The sequence below is a fragment of the Jaculus jaculus genome, chromosome 6, assembly GCF_020740685.1.
Source record: "Jaculus jaculus isolate mJacJac1 chromosome 6, mJacJac1.mat.Y.cur, whole genome shotgun sequence".
Lineage (NCBI taxonomy): Eukaryota > Metazoa > Chordata > Mammalia > Rodentia > Dipodidae > Jaculus > Jaculus jaculus.
In genome coordinates, this window is record NC_059107.1 from 30,642,207 (window position 1) to 30,664,792 (window position 22,586).

Consider the following 22,586-nt stretch of genomic DNA (forward strand, 5'->3'; position numbering starts at 1 on the left):
AAGAGTCTACATTCTTCCTTTTGCCCAGTGCAGGTCAGCTGGCCCAGTCTCAAAGGTTGTAATCTCTCAATTGCAACTGAATGGGCAACAGTTCACCCAAAGACTTTTCTTTCTGTGTCATTTCTATGCAAAACAACCCTGTACAACTTCTCAGGACATGACATAAGAGCAAGCTTCTCACACAAACTGATGGCCCAGTTCAAGCAAAGCTCTTTCTCACCATCATAAGCCAGACTTCACAGTCCATAGTTATTGCCTTCAGGTCTTTCAACTCTGACCAGAATAGTCCATCAAGCTCTACTTATAGCACTGCAAGGCATCTCTTAGGCCAAGGTTTAAAATCCTCCCACATTCCTCTTGAAAATCAGCTCCAAAAGGCCAAAGCCACATAATCAGGTGCCTAGCAGCAACCCCACTCCTGGTACCACTTTACTGTTGTAGTCAGGTTCGCATTGCTGGTAGAAATCACCCAGCCAAGATCCACTTGTGGGAAAAAGAGGTTTATTTTGGCTTATAGCCTTGAGGGGAAGCTCCATGATGACAGGGGAAAATGATAGCATGAGCAGAGGGTGGACATCAACATAAGGTGGACCATAGCAACAGGAGAGTGTGCCAAACACTGGCAAGGGGAAACTGGCTATAACACCCATAAGCCCGCCCCTATCAATACACTGCCTCCAGGAGGCGTTAATTCCCAAATCTCCATCAGCTTGGAACCTAGCATTCAGAACCCCTAAGTTTATGGGGGACACCTGAGTCAAACCACCACACATGTGAAGCAGCCCATATTTAGGTCCACATACTCTTTCTCTGTGTTCCCCCACTTGTACAGTGATAACAAATGCTGCTGGATAGGTTCTCCATTTTGAAACTTACTCTCACATTTCTCCCGTATTTCTTCAGCTACCATGTTTGACACGGCCAGCCTGTACTTGTCACTTATCCACCGTCCTTATTCTTTCCAGGGAGTTGGGAACAGCTTATGTCTCTGCAACAACTGGTGCGGTGGCGACAGCCCTCGGACTTAACGCACTGACCAAGGTACTTGGGGGTTTTATTTCCCTGGTGAAGCTTTTTTTTTTAATATATTTTATTTGTTTATTTGAGAGAGAGAGAGAGAATGGGCACACCAGGGCATCTAGCCGCTGTAAACGAACTCCAGATGCATGTCCCCCCCTTGTGCATCTGGCTTATGTGGGTCCTGGGGAATCGAACCTGGGTCCTTTGGCTTTACAGGCAAATACCTTAATTGCTAAGCCATCTCTCCAGCCCCCCTGGTGAAGCTTTTGAACTTATTCTCAGCAGTCTGGCTTGGCCTCCCCCTATGATTCTCAGAAGAGCTCTGGTCATATGGCTCTTATTATAGCCATTATCTTCAGATTCATGTTGTAATTATATCTTCTGGTGAATATAGGACGGGTTGGTACCAGTAACATCAGCCAAAACTAGTCTGTGCCAGGCTCTGTGCGTTAAATGCTAAGTACCCTTCATCGAGCAGCCCTCGTTAGACAGGAGTGGGGTTCTGCATGCCCCTGAAAGGGTAGAAGAGCCAGCTTCCAAACTCACGACCTGGGGACTCCAAAGTCCATATGCTTTCACCCACATTGAGCTGTCATGGGGTTTTTAGAAGCGTGCATTGTCTCAGTATGCCCATGCTGGGAATAGAAAACTACCTCTGTATAGTGAGCTATGAAGTCCTCCCGGCCTCAGTTTCTGTATAGCTCTAGGGCTACTCTGCGGCATCATTAAGAAGAAACGAAGACTTGCATTCCATCACCCAGCAAAAGTAAGATAACGCTTTTGGAATTATCTTTTCTGCAGCATGTCTCACCACTGATAGGCCGTTTTGTTCCCTTTGCTGCTGTGGCTGCTGCTAATTGCATTAATATTCCATTAATGAGGCAAAGGTAAGGTGAAGTGCTCTTGGCAAGGACGTGTGCTTGACAGGAGGTGCCCCCTTAATAACTTAGTATTGCATAAAACCCAGGATTTGCTTCAGAATACTCTGAGCTTAGGGGGTAAGGATGGGCTCATCGTGTTGCTAATTATTGAAGCAAATGGGAAAGTGCCCGGAGGATTACAACAGCCTTTCCAGTTCTCTTATCATAAAGGGTTTCAAAAGTAAATCTGCAACTAACATCGAATTGTGCTTGGGTTACACAAAAAAGTCTCTGTAGAGAAATTGTTCTCTAAGATAGGTTCCTTTGCTTTCCCGTAGAATTTCCTTTTGGGGCATAAGGTATATTAACCTATATTCTTTGAAAGTATTTTCTTTAGAACTGGCCAAAAGAAAAATTTGATACTTACAGCATTAGCAACTGTAGCTATTAAATATCAAAGAAGGCGGTACTCTTGTCACCGTCAGTACGTGACTTCATAATGTTATGTACTATATCTATTTCTGATTTAGAAAGTTGTTCAAACTTACTCATGAACATAGCAATTAACCTTACCTTTTAAGCTAGCATATCCACCCTTCAAATCATATTATTATTGGAGAAGGTACAACCTTTTTTTTAAAAACAAAAAGTCTACTGGTGTTAGTTCCCTTTGGGGTCTATCATGAGCTTGTCACAGTATTTAAAAATAGGCTTGTCAGAGCCCAAAATGACAGCTGAGTGGGTATCTGGATGAAGGAGTCACTTGATCTTTCCTAACGTAGTCCTACTTTAAGATGCTGCAGGATGGTACCTGTGGGTTCCATTGTATGGGTTTTGCTTTGCAGAGAACTCAAGGTTGGCATTCCTGTCACGGATGAAAATGGCGTCCGTTTGGGCGACTCGACCAATGCAGCAAAACAAGCCATCACGCAGGTCGTCATCTCCAGGATCCTCATGGCAGCGCCGGGCATGGGTCAGTGAGCCTGTCCTTCACTTAATCTCACCCCTGCAGGCTGGGCAGGCTTTTATGATTCAGGAAGTTGAAAAGCCAAAAGCACCTTCTGTTATCCACAAACCTCGGTTTTATGTAAGGGACTTGAACATCCGCAGATGTCAGTATATGCAAGGGCTCCTGGGACCAGTGCTCCATAGGTACTTAGGGACAAGCAATTACTGTGTGTGCATTCTAGTTAATGGGGGAGGTGGTCAGCATTTTCTGATTGATTGCAGGAACCCTTCTGTGCCTTTGGATGCTGGTATATTCTGGGGATGTGGGGGTACTGAATGGTACACAAACTGTCCCTAGAGTGCCTTGTGACTGCCTGAGAAGAGGCGGCCCAGCCCATCTTTGACATGTCTGCTAAGCCCTGACTTCCACATTGACAGAAAACAATGTCGCAACTCCAACATCTGCTCTACATTTGTTTTTGGTTTGGGTCTGTCCTTTTTACTTTTTAATTATTATTTTTTTTTAATTTTTTTTTTTCATTTTCATTTATTTATTTATTTGAGAGCGACAGAGAAAGAAAGAGGCAGGCAGAGAGAGAGAGAGAGAGAGAATGGGCGCACGGGGCCTCCAGCCACTGCAAATGAACTCCAGGTGCATGCACCCCTTTGTGCATCTGGCTAATGTGGGTCCTGGGAAATCAAGCCTCGAACCAGGGTCCTTAGGCTTCACAGGCAAGTGCCTTAACCACTAAGCCATCTCTCCAGCCCTATTTTTTTTTAATTTTTTAAATCTTATTTTATTTTTTCTCAAATTTTTAAAACATTTTCCATGATTATAAAAAATATCCCATGGTAATACCCTCCCTTTTCCCCTTTGAAATTCCATTCTCCATCATATCCCCTCCCCATCTCAATAAGTCTCTCTTTTATTTTGATGTCATGATCTATCCCTCCTCTTATTATTGTCTTGTGTAGGTAGTGTCAGGCACTATGAGGTCAAGGATATCGAGACCATTTTGTGTCTGGAGGGAGCACGTTGTAAGGAGTCCTACCTTTCCTTTGGCTCTTACATTCTTTCCACCACCTCTTCCACATTAGACCCTGAGCCTTGGAAGGTGTGATAGAGATGTTACTCGGTACTCTAGTCACTTCTTTCCAGCACCATGATATCTTCTGAGTCATCTCAAGGTCACTGCCATCTGAAAAGAGAAGATTCTCTACCCAAAGTGAGAGTAGCATTAATATAAGGGTATGAATATTAAGTGCCTACTGGGCAGTTTGATAAGCATAAAGTATACACGTATCCAGACATCAGCAGATGTTACACCCTTAGGGCTCATGACTACCCCTGTTTTAAGTTTTCAGTATCATGGAGGTATTCCTTCCCTTGGAGCGGGCCTCCAGTCCAATTGGAGGGTGGTTGGTTTCCACCATGACAGACGTGCCACTATTGTACCCGTTGGCTCATTTGGCCTGGCTGGCCAATTGTAAGGTTTGCAGTGCCCACTGTTGAGCATCTTCACTGGTGGTATCTCTTTCTCCCATTGAACTGCATGTAGAATGGCTTCTTCCAGCTTCTGTCAGCTGTTCTACATGGAGGAGGTTATCAGTTCAGTTCCAGCAGGATTTCTCAGTGGCCTTGCAGCCCAAGTATGTGGAGTCTTCAGCAGTAGGGTCTTACCATCGATTCCTGGTGGGAAACCAAGGGCCTCGGCAATGGCCTATAATGTTTTGGGGGCATCAGGGACCTACCTGGCCAACAACTCACTGGAAGGTATCCCATCCCTGGCACTGAAAATTTTTTGGCAATGATCTACATCCAGCCCTATTTTTTTAAAATTTAATTTATTAGTTTTCTTTTCAGTCAATACAGGCAGTTTGGTACCATTGTTTAGGCTCATCTGTGATCTACCCCCTCCCATTGGACCCTCCTTGTTGATGTAAATGCGTCATGCATTGTGGAGTTAGCCCCCAGTTATTGATATTGTAAATGTCTCTGCAAATCATGACCCAACATGTGACTCTGACATTCTTTCCGCCCCCTCTTCAAAATTTCCCTGAGCCGTGTTGGGTTCATTTTTGGTCTGCTTCAGTGCTGAGGTGTTTGGGGCCTCTGAGGCTCTGGCTCTCTGATTTGGTAGGAGTTGATTTTTCTCTGCATTGGTCTCCTTCCCCTTTGTGCTGGTATCCAGTTCACAGGAAAACATCACCCTTGCTTATTTCTCCAGTTGTCCTTAGTTTCATTTGGGCCCCTTTTGAGGTATGTTGGGGCAGCTCTCTCCTTAGGATCTGCATCTATCTGAAAAAGAGAAGCAGATTCTCCAATGGAGAGTAAGTTAGCACCCGGAAAATTGAGATAACACTTACTTTTTTGATAGACAGTTTGATAGGTGTAGGCCCTCTTATACCCCGTGATTGATGGTAGCTTGATATTGTAGAGTGGGCTTGTGTTTGTGTATCAGCCCTATTTTTTAATTATTATATTTATTGAGGGAAGTAGAGCCAGTGAATCAATGAATGGCACCCATGTGGCTAGAGATCCCATGTGAAGGGTCTGGGAAAAAGCGTGGAAAGAAAGGAGAAAAGAAAGTTCAAGGAGCTCCTGCCATGTGGGGAGCTGGAGGGGATGAAGAACCCATGCGGAGAGTAAGGGCGAGGGGCCGCCCCGGTCGGGCCTGGGCGAGGTCTAGGCTGAGCCCCTCCTGGCTGGGCCTGGATAGCCCAGGCCTAGCCAAGGGAAAAGCTCACCCACAGCTGGAAGTTTTCAAGTGATCAGAGACACAGAGAGCTGGGTCTGTCCCATTTTGCAATGTTTGTTGACTCCCTTTGGCATTCAGCCAACCCCAAAACTTGCCTGTTTTCAATGCTATTTCATCCCCAGAGAAGAAAACAAATCTTTCTGTGTTGGTAAAACTGATAATGATAATTAGCTTGTTGAAATCACTGAAATGTAATTAAATCCAATGATGTTGCGAGTTAATGAGCTAACGCTGCCTACCACGATATGGCCAGTTTCACAGAATGTTCACTATTTAGTCAATAGGAAACAGAAGCCCGAGGTTCCGGGAAGTCTGGTAACTTTCTCAGGGTCCCCAGTGAGCAGGTTGCCTGGGATGTATCCTAGTCATTTCTGACAGTCAAAGCACTGTTCTCCATGTATGGTGGACACCCAAGGAAGGTTGATTTTGTTTTGTTAATAAGGAAAGGTAGAAAGTTCAGGATGGGCTGGAGAGATGGCTCACTTGCCTGCAAAGCCTAAGGACCCAGTTTGATTCCCCAGTACCAGGGGATTGTAAAGCCAGGACGGTGCATACATCTGGAGCCCGTTTGCAGTGGCTAGAGGTCCTGGTACTCCCATTCTCTCTTTCATTCTATCTTCCTCTTTCTCTCTCTCACTCTTAAATAAATGAATAAATAAATATGTTTTTTATAAAGAAAGTTTCTGATATATAACTTAGTATGTAGAGTTAACTGTATCTCACTTGAGGTTTAAAATAACTTTGTGGCCATCAAAGAGTATTACATTATTTCTGCAAAATTCTGGATGATGGGGTCAGTTTTCAGTTTAATAAATTTTAATGCATTTATTTTAACTTATATTTATTTGGATAAACTTATGTAGCATGCTCTGGTGATTCAGTAATACATACAGTGTGCGATGATCAATAAATTTAATCATTGCTGCAAATAGTTTTCACTTTGCTGGCATAAAAATAGCCCAAAGTGACGTAAACCTCCTGTCAAATTGTTGAGGGGGAAAAGGTGAGTTGAAAATAGACATTAAATAAAGATTCAAGTGGATCTGTCTTTATTCCCAGCCATTCCTCCATTCATCATGAACACATTGGAAAAGAAAGCCTTTTTGAAGGTAAGCTCCAGTTCTATTGTTGTTTTTTTTTTTTTTTTTCCTCAGTTCTCTTTATTCCTTTTTCCTACATACATAGTGGGTAAAGAACTTGAAGGTTAGTTTCTCTTGGACACTTATATAAATAAGGGCATTTCTGGGAACATTTCATTTCTATTCCTTGATATCTGAAAAGCTTTGGTGCATGAAGGCTTTTGTCAGGTTACAACTCAGCTACACACCTCTTCATCTGTTGTCTGCATAGCTAGGTGAAAATGAAAAGACCGAATGACTTTGAAATACATTTATAAGTCACCATCTGTAATGTCAGGAATGAAATAATCTGAAATAGTAACTTCATGGAACCACCAACTTTAGAATCCGAGTGCATTGTTTTTTCTTTAGTAATCTTGTCTTAAATATTCATCAATCTATAGACTGTTTCCCCTGGAGGTGTGAAAATATTACACAGTAACGTTTTGACCACGAAATTTAAGTATGCCACAGTACACCATCTGCATTCTTTCGCTATTGCAGTTTATAGGTTCCATAATTAATGCAAGCAACGTTTATACTTCACCCCAGCTACCCGGTCTCCTAACAGACAGCATATATGCAGTGGGACAAGATGACTCACAGGGCTCATCTGTGTGGAGACACGCTTAGATCTGCCAGGAGCAGGGCCTCAGGCCCGCGTGTGAATGAGCAGATATATCATGGTGAACGTGGCAGCTCCCCTGGGAGAATCATTTTAAGCCTTCAAAGCAGAACTATGAAAGAAAAGGGTACCACACAGCTGTCACGTAGCAGACACTTCGTGAATGACATCAGGGGTATGTAGAACTCTAACCACACCGAAGGTGTGATCGTAGATCTGTGTGCTCCCCACGGGCCCCAGCAGGAACACGAAGACCACACACTGAATGAACAATTCAATAAAAATTTCTCTGCGATGACATTCTTAGAAAAATAAGCTACGAAAGTATGCCATGAAGAAATAGTTATTATTGAGCATGTCCCGTGGCTTCATGGAAGGGAAAGGAACTCTCTTTTTAGCACTTCCTGCCATGTTCTCTGAGCCTTTGAGGACACAGAGATTATATTCCCCAAGGTATAGGTCTTAGAAACATGTCTAACAAGCTAACATGTCAATGCACAGTGCAGCAAGGTGTCATAGTCACCCGGTAGTGACAAAAGTAACTCCATTTTGGAGCATCACCAGTGGAAATCCAAAAACCCACGCACCACCTCACGAAACTATACCCATGAAGGTTCTCTGAGCACCACCGATCTCCCTTAGAGGTTGCTTACAGCTTTAGCTACAAGATTAAGCAAAAGACAAGAACAGCGTAGTGTTTTGAATGAAAAAGAAAAATGTCCTGCATAATCTCATGTGTTTGGAATACCTAGTCCGCAGCTGGTGGCAATTTGGGAAAGTTGTAGGACCTTGGCGGGATGGAGGCTTGCTGGGGGTGTGTCACTGAGTGGAAGCCTTGAGCTCTATTAGTCCAGCCCACTGGATGTTCAGAGCTGTGCAAGATGTGATACCCTGCCTGCTCTGCCTTGCTTTCCCTGCCACAAACAGATTGGAGAGCATATGTCTTACCAATATCCCTGCCATGTAAGCTTTCCCTGGACCACTGAACTAGTTAGCAGAGGCACTTATCAGCTGACCAGAATAGAGGCTAAGAATCTTACTGCTTGTAGGACATAACTCACATAATCTGGCTCCAGTCTGTGGACTGTAGACACACTCTGTCTGCTAACCTATGTCCCAATCATGGCTTGGGAAGACATAGATTCTATAAGGAAGTCTGCATTTTGATTTCAACCTACATCAATGCCCAAACAGTTAGTCATTGGGGCAAACCTGTGAAATGAAGTCAGTACCTTATTCTCCCAATCCAATCATGCCTCTGGTCTCCTGGGGTTTTGATGCTGGAATGGTGACAACAGTTACTCTAATCTCTTGGTGACGGATACTGGACAGAAGACATAGATGGGTGTGCCACACAATCTCCTTACTGCGTCAGATGGAAGTTGCTGTACATATATCCTGGCATTTTTCTCACCTGAAAGGAACTTGATATGAGCACACTAGCCACTTGGGCCTTTATGTGGTCGTGTTCTCTCCCCACTCTTACCTGCATTTGAGGTTTTTAGTTTGACTTCCACAATAATTTGGAATGTGCCATTTCACTTAATCTTTCCTCTGATGTCCTGTTTCCCCACCACCCCCACCCCCAACCACTACCCCCAGGTCACTGGTTTTGGAACCTTTTAGTAAGATGAGAGACATGGCCAGGACCAGTGAAAGAGCCTCCTGAATTCAGGTTACAATCAGACTCCTTCTGATTACTTTTTAATTTCTTTTTCAAGTTGGTGACATTTCTTTTTTCCTATTGCACCCCTACCTCCTGGGATTTTGTGTGAGATGCGTTCCACCCAGTAGCTATTCTTTTTTATTTTTTAAGTAAGATAAACATTATTTAAAAATTTAGAAGCAGGAAATGGCTTAGCGGTTAGAGCCTTTGACTCTGAAGCCAAAGGACCCCAGTTCGAAGCACCGGGATGCATGCAAGCCCGAGACACAAGGGGGCGCTCGTGAGTTCTAGGTCACCTGGTGAGCCCATTCCCTGAATCGGTCCTTTTCTCTTAAAACAAAAAAAAGGGAAAAAAATTACATAAGCCCCCCACCATCCTCCTTTTTCCCCTTTCTCTTACTCTCCTCCACTGAACCTCCTCTTTTTCCTACTATTCCCTCTTCTATTTTAGTGCCTTTTTTTTTAAACAAAAATTTGCTCTCCCCCATCATCCATGACAATCTGTTGATGAGCCCAGTATTATACAGTTCACACACACCATGACCACTTGGTTCCTGGAAGACAGCGCTGAAGGCGTGCGCCACCGTGCCCGGCACTTTGATGAGTTTTGATTCCCCCAGGAGTCATCACTATCTGAAAAGAGAAACTTTCCTAACAGAAAGTGAGAACAGCACTATTATATGGGCATACACATAAGTAAGTATTTAGAGAGAAATTTGGTGGGCATAATATATCCAATTAGCCAAGGAACAATAGTTGCCCCCATCTCCTCCCCCCCCTCCCCACCACTAGGACTTAAGACCTTCCCAGCAACAGGCTTTTGACAAGGTTTTCACAATCAGGCGTGCGTTCCCCTCTGTGAAGCACACCTCTCCTGATTGCACTGGAAGGTCGTGGCTAAGTATTCTTAAGGTCCCATACGTACCACAAACCCCCTCCCCAAGTTCGAAGTTACCGTTTCAAATATTACATTTGCCCTTGGAGAGATGACGTTGACTTACTGGAGAGTGTAACCATCACTGAAACATACACTAAGCCAGTTTATATCAACACCCGTGCTTTCCTGGGCTGAAGCATTTTTACCTTCTGTTTGGAAGGGCAGGCCTTGCTGTGATTACCAAACACCTCAACAAACATGATACTGACTGAATATTTTCAGCTTCTTAAACTAGAATGCTTTGGGGGAACGTTCAGCATGACTCATTCTCCTCCCCCCGCCACCCCTTTTCCTTCTTCCACATGGAATGCTGGAAAGACACAGCAGCTATGGGCAGGTGACTCATGGAAATTTTTACAGCTAACCCAAAAGTTCACTTGCCTAAAATTGTGGTGCTTTCATGAACGGTTGTCTTGAAGAATAGCTCGTGTTCTCTTTCAACTTAAGACAGTTTTACTGACACTTTCATGGGGAATAAAATTGATATGGCTACAGTGGTTCTCATTCCTTTTCATTCTAGGTCTTTTATGTTCCTTTGATAAGAGTAGATTGTGGTGTCTTCTCGGTAGCTATTCAGGATCATTTGCAAGTTTAATGTGAGAGCAATGCTGCTTTATTCATTCGCAGGCAGTATTTATTCAGGAGCCCCTTTGCTGCATGCTCATGATGTGCCGAGCAGTGTGTTAGGGACGAGTGTCACAGAAATAGGGCACGAGGGCTGGAGAGATGGTTTAGCGGTTAAGGCACTTGCCTACAAAACCAAAGGACCCAGGTTTAATTCCCCAGAACCCACATAAGCCAGATGCCCAAGGTGGCACATGAGTCTGGAGCTCATTTGCAGTGATTGGAGGGCCCTGGCTCACCCATTCTCTTTCTTTCTATTTCTTTCTCCCTCCCTCTCTCCCTCCCCCCCCTCTCTCCTTTTTTTCTTCTCTCTCTCTTAAACAAATAAAAATAAACTTAAAAAATAGAAGTAGGGGATGAGCCCTGCTCTTGAGCAGCCAGTAACAGAGTGGGAGAAAGAATCTTTGGCCATGTGGTTATAATACATGGTGATTTCAGCATGGAGTAAGAGAGCACAAAGGAGATATTACACCTAATTGTTGTAGGTATGCACAGAAAAAGGGGACCCCCAGGGGGGCCCATGTTCTGCAGAAGCTCTTTGAAGACACAGCATAGCTTGTTGGGAGACTTATGGATGGTTAGGTTACCTGGGATTGTAGGTTACTATATAAGGAATTGACTGCCATGCATAACAATTAACTCCCAGCACTTCATGAGATCTAAATGTAAAAATCTGTAACTATAAAACTGCTAGAGGGCTGGAGAGATGGCTTAGCAGTTAAGCGCTTGCCTGTGAAGCCTAAGGACCCCGGTTCGAGGCTCGGTTCCCCAGGTCCCATGTTAGCCAGGTGCACAAGGGGGCGCACGCGTCTGGAGTTCGTTTGCAGAGGCTGGAAGCCCTGGCGTGCCCATTCTCTCTCTCTCCCTCTATCTGTCTTTCTCTCTGTGTCTGTCGCTCTCAAATAAATAAATAAATAAATTTTTAAGACAACTGCTAGAAAATACACATATATAATTGCAAATCATGTTGGGCAAACACTTCTTAGATGCAGTACCAAAATCAGTCCATCAAAGGAAAAATGGTAAGTCACACTATAAGAAAAAATTTTAAATTTAGTTCTTCAAAAACTGTAAGGAACAACAACAGCAAAAAGCAAACAAGTGCTTTTGGTAAGGAGTTGCATTCAGAATGTATAAATAATTTGCAGCACTCATCCAGGAAAATAACACAATGCAAAAAAAATGGGCAAAATGTTTGAATAGACAGTTCACCAAATATGCAGATATCACATGAGCACATGGAAAAACGCTTCATATTTTTAGTCAGCAGAGAAATTAGAATTAAATACTCAGTTGTTAAAAAGAATGATGGGCCAGGCGTGGTGGCGCACGCCTTTAATCCCAGCACTCGGGAGGCAGAGGTAGGAGGATTGCCATGAGTTCAAGGTCACCCTGAGATGACAGAGTTAATTCCAGGTCAGCCTGGACCAGAGTGAGACCCTACCTCGAAAAACAAAACAAACAAACAAAAAAAAAAAGAATGACGGCAACAAGTTTTGAGGAGACTGGAGGAAAGGAACTCTCCCACCCTGCTGGTGGGAAGATAAAATGCTGCAGCCACTTAGGGAAATAGGCTAGGATTTCTTTCCATGTTAAACATGCTCCCATGCGATCCCACCATCTATCTCACTTCTGGGTATTTCCCTGGGAGAAATGAAATCTGTAAAAAGTTCATAGATGGCTCCAATCTGGAAACAGAAAATCCTTCATTCAATAAGCTATAGGTCACAAAATAATGGATCATATTTGATGGCATTACATGGCCTGGTGACTTAGGTGTCCAGGTTTAAGTGAATATACTTTACAGTGCCCAGGGACATGCTTCTCAGAATGTATCCTGTCATTAAGTGACATATGACTGTATTTTCCTCCTTTATCTTTTGGGGCAGGGCCCCTCTGCCTAGGTGGGTCAGTTTTATTTTGATGACATTTCTCCCTTCCTCTCCAGTCTCTCCCTTTCTCTTTTTACGTTGACCCTCCTGATGTTCCTTTTTACCAGAAGAGTCTCCTTAGGCACCAGGGTATGTCTTTCATGCATGTTATCTTGTAACCGCTTGGGTTGGCTCATAACTGTTGGCTGGTTGCATTCCAACCAATTCATAACTCGGTTGCAGGAATTTCTACACCCTTACTTAGATAACCCTGTCTCATCACTCTTTATAGTGCATATTTTGGCACTGCTCTTTTTTCAAACTAAAACTCTAACCACAGTTATTTTTCCTAAAGGCCAACCAATTTATCCCTCTACATTAAAGAAAAAAAGACTAGCAAATAATCCGGAAATAATTTTGACCATACTGCTAATAACTAAAACCAAGAAAGAGAATGTGCATGTGGGTGGAGAATGGTGTGTTTGCTGGGTTCCTGCCACATTCCAGGCCGTGTCCTGTGTTCTCTGTGAGTGTTTCTGGCATGTCTTCATATCCATGCTTGGAGGATGCTGATAACACCACTTACTTTGCATCATAACAAGGAAGCAAATGAACTAAGAGCTTGAGCTCCAACTACGTTCTCCACACCATAATGGGTGCTGATGCGGCGAGATTTCGTGAAAGCTACATATCTTCAAGCTTTCACATCAAGCTCTCCTGCCCCTCTAGCCCTGAGGTGAGCTGTAATGAAATGCTAGCTGGTTCTCATACTTCCTATATACAGGTAAACAGCACTCAGGAGAGCGGTGGGTACTACCTGATCTTTTTGCATGAGTGTTGCTGCGTAGCTCGGGGCAGTTAAGTGAGTCAGGACTAACATGCTGCAGTGTTTTCCCCCCAGACTTTACTAATCTCATTGCGTCTGCTCTTGTGACGTGGAAAGGTTCCATCCAGGTAATGAGCAGAAGAAACGGTCTTCTCAAAGAATCCATGTAAAAGGTACTCACATTCACTTATTTCTCAATACAGAGGTTCCCATGGATGAGTGCACCCATTCAAGTCACATTAGTTGGTTTCTGGTGAGTGGAAATTATCTGTTTAAAAAAATAATAATGACTGCTATTTTAATTGCATATATTTATGGAGGATAGCATGATGATTCAACATATGGATGTCATGTAATGAAAATTCATAGAAGTCACTTTTAGCTAATTTTTTAAAATACCTGTGAAAGGTAAGAGGGTAATATGGGACAGGAAATTTGAAAGTGTGGTCAATGCAGGACATCTGATACCTATGGTCCCAATATCTACAGAGAGGTAAACTCTCTAGAGAAACTTAACAACATTCGGGGCTACTTGAGGGGGTCTTCTGTAAACTCTAGCAATCTCTTTGGTTTTGTTGCAATTGCCATTTTGGCAATCTCAGGTGATTAAACTAGACAGAACCTATTTCTGTAAGGCAGTCCATGCTCTAAAGAAAGTGACAAAATTGTGATAAAGATAAGAGGAAAAAAAATTGAAAATTGATCACTTCACAATGCTGTTTTCTTCTCTTTTTTTCTTTTTAAGTTTGGTGTTTGCCACACCCTTGTGCTGTGCTCTATTTCCTCAGAAAAGGTATGTAGTTCTTCAGAACGGTCACAAATTTTAGTCCTAAAAATGAGCTGGAGACACAAATGCAATTATTTCATTTTACTCCTGCGAAGTTGAAAGTCCAAAGGACAGTAAGTAAAGCTGCTGTCTGCCAGGAAGACCCTGGCAGAACTTCAAAACTCTCTTCATCTGGCTCTTTCCTGCCCCCTGCTGTTAAATTTGAGAATGCTTTAAAGTCTTTTATACGGGAGTCAGGATAACTGGTCCAAGTAGCTTTTATGAAAGTGTGGTTCATCGTCATCCAACCCATTGCCAAGTGCATCTATCATGAACATATATGAGAACTAAATTTCTATTCCACGACAGCAATTATATGAACTCAGCTTGGTACTCGGAACATTTGCTTCTTGTCAATGTCATATTTTTTTCCCTTCAAAGTTTGATTGTGAGCTGCCCTTGATTTCTCCTTTGATGTACTACTGTATTGACTGGTATTAAGTCAACATTATAGAGATCCATGTCTTTAGCTCACTTAAAAATATATATATTTTTTATATGCCGGGTGTGGTAGCATAAAATCCCAGCACTCGGGAGGCAGAGTAGGAGGATCGTCACGAGTTCGAGGCCACCCTGAGACTGCATAGTGAATTCCAGGTCCACCTGAGCTAGAGTGAAACCCTACCTCATCCCCCCCCCAAAAATAAAAATTGTTTATTTGCAAGCAGACAGAGTCAGAGAGAGTATGGGTGTGCCAGAGTCTTTAGCCACTGCAAAAGAACTCCATATGCATGCACCACTTTGTGCATCTGGTTCTGCATAGCTACTGGGGAATTGAACCTGGGTCATTAGACTTTGTAGACAAGTACCTTAACCTCTGAGCCATCTCTCCAGCCTTTTCCAGCTCACTTTTAAGGCATAACCAAAGCATTGTGTTGTTGGTTAGGATTTTGTATGTGTGCCACGGATCCCTTGTTTTTGAACTAGCCTTTCCTTTGTGGGCCAGGGGATCTCAAACACCTTTCAAAGTAGTTGTGAGTGAAGCGTTCCATTGTGGAACTTCCTCAGGGACCTCCTCCTGACAGACTTCCACCTTTTACTTCCTCTTTTACCATATTTGACCCCAGTTTTGGTGGAGGTTTGAACTCATGGCTGGGAGCTGCTCATCACGTCTACATGTCTTTGAAGAGGGTGGCACCTTTGGATCCTTTCTGGAAACTCCATCCAGATGAACTTCCTCATCATTAACGTGAAGTAATCACGCCTAGTTAATCAGACAAGCCCCTGGCTCTCCACCTGAGAACTGTTCAATCTAGAATTTCTCTACTAATAAGTACTTGGATGCCTTGTTCAGCAGCTGCCTTACACTTGGTGACATAGTCACAATATATACGGAATACCACCTCACAACACCAGCAATAAAGAGCAGAGACACCTTTTAGAAAGTTTTATTCAATCTCTTTGAATAAAAAGATTTCAGATTTAAGCCGGGTGTGGCGGCACACGCCTTTAATCCCAGCACTCAGGAAGCAGAGGTAGGAGGATCTCCATGAGTTCGCAGCCACCCTGAGGCTACAGAGTGAATTCCAGGTCAGCCTGGGCTAGAGTGAGACCCTAGCTCCAAAAAACAACAACAACAACAACAACAACAACAAAGATTTCAGATTTAAGTGCCCTAAAGAGTGCTGGAGAGATTGCTTAGTGGTTAAGGTGCTTGCCTTCAAAGCCTACAGACCAGGGATTGATTCCCCTGTGCCCACATAAGCCAGATGCACAAGGGGGCGCATGCATCTGGAGTTCATTTGCAGTGGCTAGCGGCCCTGGTGCGTCCATTCTCTCCCTTCCCTTCCTCGCTTCCCCCACTCTCATAAATAAATAAATAAAAACAAAGGATATTTTAAATGCCCTAAAGAAGCATTCTGCCTGGCCCTTGATATGTTTGAATGCTATGAGAAATAAGCAACACATTCTTTCCAACAGTAATTTATTTTTTTTAAGTTTTAGACACAGAAATTAAAGGTTTTCTATCCCTATTACTGTCATGGAGTCAGCCCTTCCTGAGCGTGCATAATTTTTTAAAATATTTTTTGTTCATTTTTTATTTATTTATCTGAGCACAACAGACACAGAGAGAAAGACAGATAGAGGGAGAGAGAGAGAATGGGTGCACCAGGGCTTCCAGCCACTGCAAACGAACTCCAGATGCGTGCGCCCCCTTGTGCATCTGGCTAACATGGGACCTGGGGAACCAAGCCTCGAACCGGTGTCCATAGGCTTCATAGGCAAGCGCTTAACCACTAAGCCATCTCTCCAGCCCTAGTTTTGAGAGGCCAATACTATTTTGTTTCACCCTATTTAAAAAACAAGGTGTTTTTAAAATATTTATTTGAGAGAGAGAGAAGAGAGAACTAGAGAGAATAGGTACGCCAGGGCCTTCTGCCACTGCAAATCACTCCATAAATGTATGTGGCACTTTATGCATCTGGCCTTACATGGGTACTGGGGAATCGAACTCAGGTTATCAGGCTCTGTAGACAAGTGCCTTAACTGCTGAGCCATCCCTCCAGCTCTACAATTAATATATTTTAAAGGCCAAGTCTGATTTTAGAATTAAAATTATTTTCACTTCACCAAGTCATGAGGAAATCTTTTTGCTTAATCTTTTGGGAGAGATGGTTTAAAATTAGGATCATTGATTTTTTTTTAAGGAATTTATTGACTTTTCTTGTTTTCAAATCTATTGTTAGAACGTTTCTTATCTTTTGACTCTCTGAGGAATCTATACATAGGCCTTTTTTTAAAAATAATAGTCATGCTTTAATCTACATTTCATTTATCTCACAAGAATTTATTTTTCAAGAACTCACCTCTGACTTTGTCAATCCTCTATTCTTGGATGTATATTTTAAATACTTCTTTATTTTATTATTTGTTATTTATTTTATTTTAATTATTTCTAATCTCATCTGCCTCCTTCTCTTGGTTTTCTTGAAACAGGGGTCTCTTTATATAGTTACATCTGGCCTAGAATTCAAGACCATCCAGCTCAGCCCCAGAGCTGGCATGTTAAGGAGTATAGCACCGTAAGTGGCCTCCTTTCTCCTTTATGTGGAGTCTTCTTCTTTTGGTTTTTGAGGTAGGGTCTCACTCTAGCCCAGGCTGACCTGGAATTTCACTCTGTAGACTCAGGCTGCCCTTGAACTCACAGCAATTCTCCTACCTCGGCCTTCTGAGTGCTGAGATTAAAGGCATGAGCCACTACGTCTGGCTCTTTTTAATAATAATAATGTAAAATGGACATTAAGGACATATGTTTTTAGCCATTCATAATTTTAAAAATATGTTATCACTCATTTACTGGATGGTTGTGATATATTCATGAACTATTACACAGCAGTAATAAATGAACTAAAAATAAAATAGCAAGGGCTGGAGAGGTGGCTTAGCAGTTAAGGCACTTGCCTGCAAAGGCTAAGGACCCAGATTCTGTTCCCCAGAACCCACATAAGCCAGATGCACAAGGTGACACATATGCAAAACGTTACACATGCACACAAGATGGTGCATGCATCTGGAGTTTAACGGCAGGGACTAGAGGCCCTGGCACGTCAATTCTCTTTCACACTCTCATTGAAAGAAAAAAAAAATGAATGAACTATAGCTACATGCAATAATGTGGTGGATCTTTTCATGCTGAATAAAAGGAACACATAAAAGAAAAATTTGAAGTGGCTGGAGACCCTGATGTTCCCGTTCTTATTCTCTCTCTCTCTTCCTCTCTCTTGTCTTATATTTCTCTCTTCTTGCAAATAAATAAAAAACTTAAAAATATATTACTAGTGGTGGATACTTATAGATCAATAGAAGGACCAAGAGCCATGGTGGTCTGCTGGTTAGCAACACAGCATTTGGTTCAAGAAAGATCTGATTTTGCATCCCAGATAGATACTCCTTAGACTTGCCCTGTAAAATGATGAGAATGTCTGCTTTATAGTTTCCCATTTGTTTTTTTTTTGTTGTTGTTGTTGTTGTTGTTGCTGTTGTTGTGGTTGTTTTGTTTTAGGGGTAGGGTCTCACTCTAGCTCAGGCTGACCTGGAATTCACTATGCAGTCTCAGGGTGGCCTTGATCTCACAGTGATCCTCCTACCTCTGCCTCCCTATTGCTGGGATTGAAGGCGTGCACCACCACACCCAGCTAGTTTCCTTTTTTTACATACAAATTAGAATGTATAGCTAGTACTCGTCTAACCAATAATACAAAACTCACAGCCATTATCATTATCCATTTATAATTTTATTTGTAACCTGCCTTTTAATCAGTCTTAATGTTTTTAAAATTTATTTATTTATTTGAGAGAGAGAGAATGGGCACACCAGGGTCTCCAGCCACTGCAAATGAAGTCTAGATGCATAAACCGCCTTTGTGTCTGGTTTTATGTGGATCCTGGGGAATTGAACCTGGGTCCTTTGGCTTTGCAGGCAAGCACCTTAACTGCTAAGCCATCCCTCCAGCTTTAAATGTTTTGATATAAATTTGTATCCTGATATTTAAGCTCATATTTTACTATATCTGTACTATGTGAAATACCAGCTATATTTAGAAAGCTAATTACTTGTCCAAATATTAGCAGTTTTTCTGGTAGTAAGCATTCTGGATTATTTTTCTGTATCAGTGAATTATTTCTTTATTTAATGAGTTATTAATAATACTAAGCTTTAATATATCTTTAATCTATTTACTGCTATAATAATTCAAATACATCCTTTTTTATTTTATTTATTTACTTGAGAGAGAGGGAGATAAAGAGGTAGATAGAGAATGAACACACCAGGGCCTCTGGTCACTGCAAACAAACTCCAGACACATGAGCCACCTTGTGCATCTGGCTTATTTGGGTACCAGAGAATTGACCCTGGGTTCTTAGGCTTAGTAGGCAAGTGTCTTAACCACTAAGCCACCTCTTCAGTCCTCAAATACATTCTTTTCTTTCTTCCTTCCTTCCTTTCTTTCTTTCTTTTTTTTTTAATTATTATTTATTTGAGAAAGACAGACACAGAGAGAAAGACAGATAGAGGGAGAGAGAGAGAATGGGCACGCCAGGGCTTCCAGCCTCTGCAAACAAACTCCAGACACGTGTGCCCCCTTGTGCATCTGGCTAATGTGGGTCCTGGGGAACCGAGCCTCGAACTGGGGTCCTTAGGCTTCACAGGCAAGCGCTTAACTGCTAAGCCATCTCTCCAGCCCTCTTTCTTTTTTTTTTTTGCGGTAAGGTCTCACTTTAGCCCAGGCTGACCTGGCGTTCATTATGTAGTCTCAGGGTGGCCTCGAACTCAGGATGATCCTCCTACCTCTGCCTCCTGAGTGCTGGAATTAAAAGTGTGCACCACCATGCCTGGCCTCAAATGCATTCTTTAAATACATGAAGCATTTAAACATTATGTTGGGGTTTTGTTTTTTGTTGTTGCTTTCTAGTGCTGAGGATTGAGCCCAGGACCTTGTGGTTATTAAAGAATCACTCTGCCACTGAGATGCCCTCCCTCCCCTGCAGCCCCTAAGACATCATGATAGTGGTTATCTCTTGGTGATGGAGCTATGGGTTTTTCTGTTTCTTTTCCTTTTTCTTTCTTAGTAATATATTCAAAAATGTTTGTAATGAAAATGTATTGTACAATGGGCTGGAGAGATGGCTTAATGCCTAAGGTGCTTACCTGTGAAACCCAAGAATGCATGTTTGAATCTCCAGGTCCCACATTAGCCAGATGCACAGTGACACAAGCGTGCAATGTCACACATGCTCACAAAGGGGCGCACGTGTCTGGAGTTTCTTCACAGAGGCTGAAAGGCCCTGGTGCCCCCATTCTCTACCTCTGTTTTCCTCTCAAAAATAAAATAATACTAAAAAGTATCATGCAATGACTGAAACACTCATGTAAGCAAAACCTTCGTGTTATTCACGCATTCCACCAAGTACCTGTACCTTCTTCCATCAATAACAAGCATTTATATTCTTTTCCTTGAAAAGTGGTATTAACCAGATTGCTTTCCTGACCCCAATAAGGTCTGAAAATGTCACCGCCATGCACTCTGACCAGTCATCAGAGACTTTTCGGCCTACAGTAATAGTAAGGGGGGTGGTGGCTGGGTTCCTGTGTCTTGGATTCATAGTGACAGCGGATTTTCTGAAAGGAACTGGATACTCATTTTACAGTCATGGAAAGAATTCCCAGTACACTTATGCCACAGGCCTGGAGTGTCACCCCTGCGATCTCTTTGCTCCTTGTAGTTCTGGTTTCTACCTTGGCCTGTGGGATAACACTGTCCTTTATCCCCTGTCCCAGTTCCATGTCTGTATCAAGCTTGGAGGCCGAGCTGCAGGCCAGCATCCAAGAGAACCATCCTGAACTACGGCGCGTGTACTTTAACAAGGGCCTGTGAAGTAGGGAAGGAACCCTGGCCAGCTCTTCCTGTCATCGGTCCAGCTCCGGCAGCCTCCGAGGGAATCCTGTTTGGCTGGGGCTGTCCCAGTTACCAAGATTCCTTCAAGATCCCGTGGTGGAGCCAAGCTGCTCCTGAAGACACAGTGCCTGGTGCAGGTCAGATGTCTGACACACGTCTGACCACATGGGCCTCCCTTACGTTGGAATCACACTGTCATTTACAAAACAATACCTTTCCGGTAGATTTTAATGCAACTTAAAAGACAACATCCCAGCTCTCATCTGGAGCTTTCAAGAGCACTGGTAGGTATAGAGTAGGTGCTGTGTGTGTTTATATGTCTATGTATGTGTGTATGTATGTATGTATATATATACATACATACATACATACATACACACACATATATATATATATACACTCAGTAAATATTTATTGATTATCAGTGGAAAAGTTATACATTCAAAGGATTGAATTTCATTACTACTTTGGTTTCAAATTAAGGAGGTCCCAGCAGTGAATTGGGAACAAAAGTTCTCAGGCTGAATGTAAAAAGTTAATTGAAATGCTAAGGAGACTTGGTTTCCGGTTTGACAGTAGACACTCCCAAAGTAGATGAATGATGAAGGTTACATATTATTGGTAGGTTTTCTTGATTGACTTAAAGTCCTTTTATGTTCTTACAAAGATAGTCATCTTCTTGCAATTATTGACCAGCAAATCGTCAAGTAACTTACATATACAAATGTCAGGTTTTAGAACTATAATTAATACCAGTGCTATATGACCAGGGTGAAACTGGTGTATTGGGTTTTTATACATGAAACCCCAGTTCCCACTCCTCCCCCCCCCCACTTGTCTTCTCTTGCTATCCTTATAGAATTCTTTGGTTTTCAGGAAGATACAAAGATAATACGTTAATGAATCATTAACAGTGAATTTTACTTGAATGTCATATATTACATTCCACCCTGTTTAAAATCACGAAGCTGTGTGCCACTGTTTACATCACTGTAGTGACTTCACGTGTATTTAATAGAGCAGAAATTATGTTTGAAGACTGTAGACGCTCAGCATCACATACAAGACAGGTGTTTCATTGAGTGTAGATCATTGTACGTCAGAGATCTTGAAGTGAAAAAATTAGAAACTATTTAGTTTTGATAGATCGTTTTTTTTTTTTCCTGCCAATGTGTCCAGACTGAATTTCCTCATAAAGACAAAGAATGGTGTGCCTTGTGTCTTGTTTCTCTCTTCTCTGAAAGAATCAACGGAGCTGAAGCTCTCTGAGCTTCCCTTGTGCCACGATAAGCTTTCCTATAACATTTATTGCCATCAATACTTCTCTTTAAAAAGGGATTTTTTTTTTTTGTAAAAAAAAAGCTTGAAATTCCATGAGGTGCATTGTTAAAAAGAAGTGAAAGTCCTTGAGGCCTACCTCCCACCCCCAGCTGACCTCAGCGTCCTCACCCCAGTTAATATAGAGCTCTATCTAAGGTTAACCTTTGGTAAAAATTAGTGACTGATTGGAAGAATGTTGCACATTCTGGAAAGATGCGGCCAAGATGTAGTCATACAAGGCATCATGAAAGTAGACATGCATCTTTTTAAACTTAATTTCTTGAAGCTTCAGACTCTTAATGCTTTTATATAGGAACATTCAGTGTCTTATTTAATCGTGATTTATTTAAAAAAAAAAAAAGGAAAAGAACAAATGAACTAAAATTGGCAATCCTTGCTGATCTTTTTCTGGAGGTTAAAAAATAATCCACTTGAAGTGCAATAAACTTGTAAAGGTAGATAGTTGTTAATATTTCTATTAACATGAAATAAAGAATTATGATTGTAAGTATTTACTGACTGGCAGCTTTTATTTCAGTATTAACGCGGTGTCTTGCCAGTTTCAGAGTGAATGTATTATCTCAGTTCAACTGAATGAAATGTTAAATAAATGCAGAATGAAAATAAGTTCTCTCTTTTATTTGTCTGTAAAGGCAAAGAATCTGTATGCTATACCCGATGGTACTGAAAGGCCCAAGAATTCAGAAGCCCAGAAATACTATCACGCTCCAAAGGGAGCTTAAGCGGGCCCCTGCATACCTCAAACTCCAGGCTTTACTCTCTGTTGG

The 22,586-nt window shown here is 42.2% G+C and overlaps 1 protein-coding gene across 1 annotated transcript in view; it reads left to right on the plus strand.

Annotated features, from left to right (window-relative positions):
- Sfxn1 (sideroflexin 1) overlaps window positions 1-22,306 on the plus strand; it is a 50,218-nt gene extending 27,912 nt beyond the window's left edge. Inside the window, exons 5-11 of the mRNA XM_045152638.1 lie at window positions 966-1,041; window positions 1,822-1,907; window positions 2,726-2,853; window positions 6,647-6,696; window positions 13,458-13,507; window positions 14,000-14,047; window positions 20,361-22,306. Of these exons, the coding sequence (XP_045008573.1) occupies window positions 966-1,041; window positions 1,822-1,907; window positions 2,726-2,853; window positions 6,647-6,696; window positions 13,458-13,507; window positions 14,000-14,047; window positions 20,361-20,457 (535 nt within the window). The 3' untranslated portion in view covers window positions 20,458-22,306. The remainder of the gene's footprint in view (window positions 1-965; window positions 1,042-1,821; window positions 1,908-2,725; window positions 2,854-6,646; window positions 6,697-13,457; window positions 13,508-13,999; window positions 14,048-20,360) is intronic.
- The last annotated feature ends 280 nt before the right edge of the window (window positions 22,307-22,586 follow it).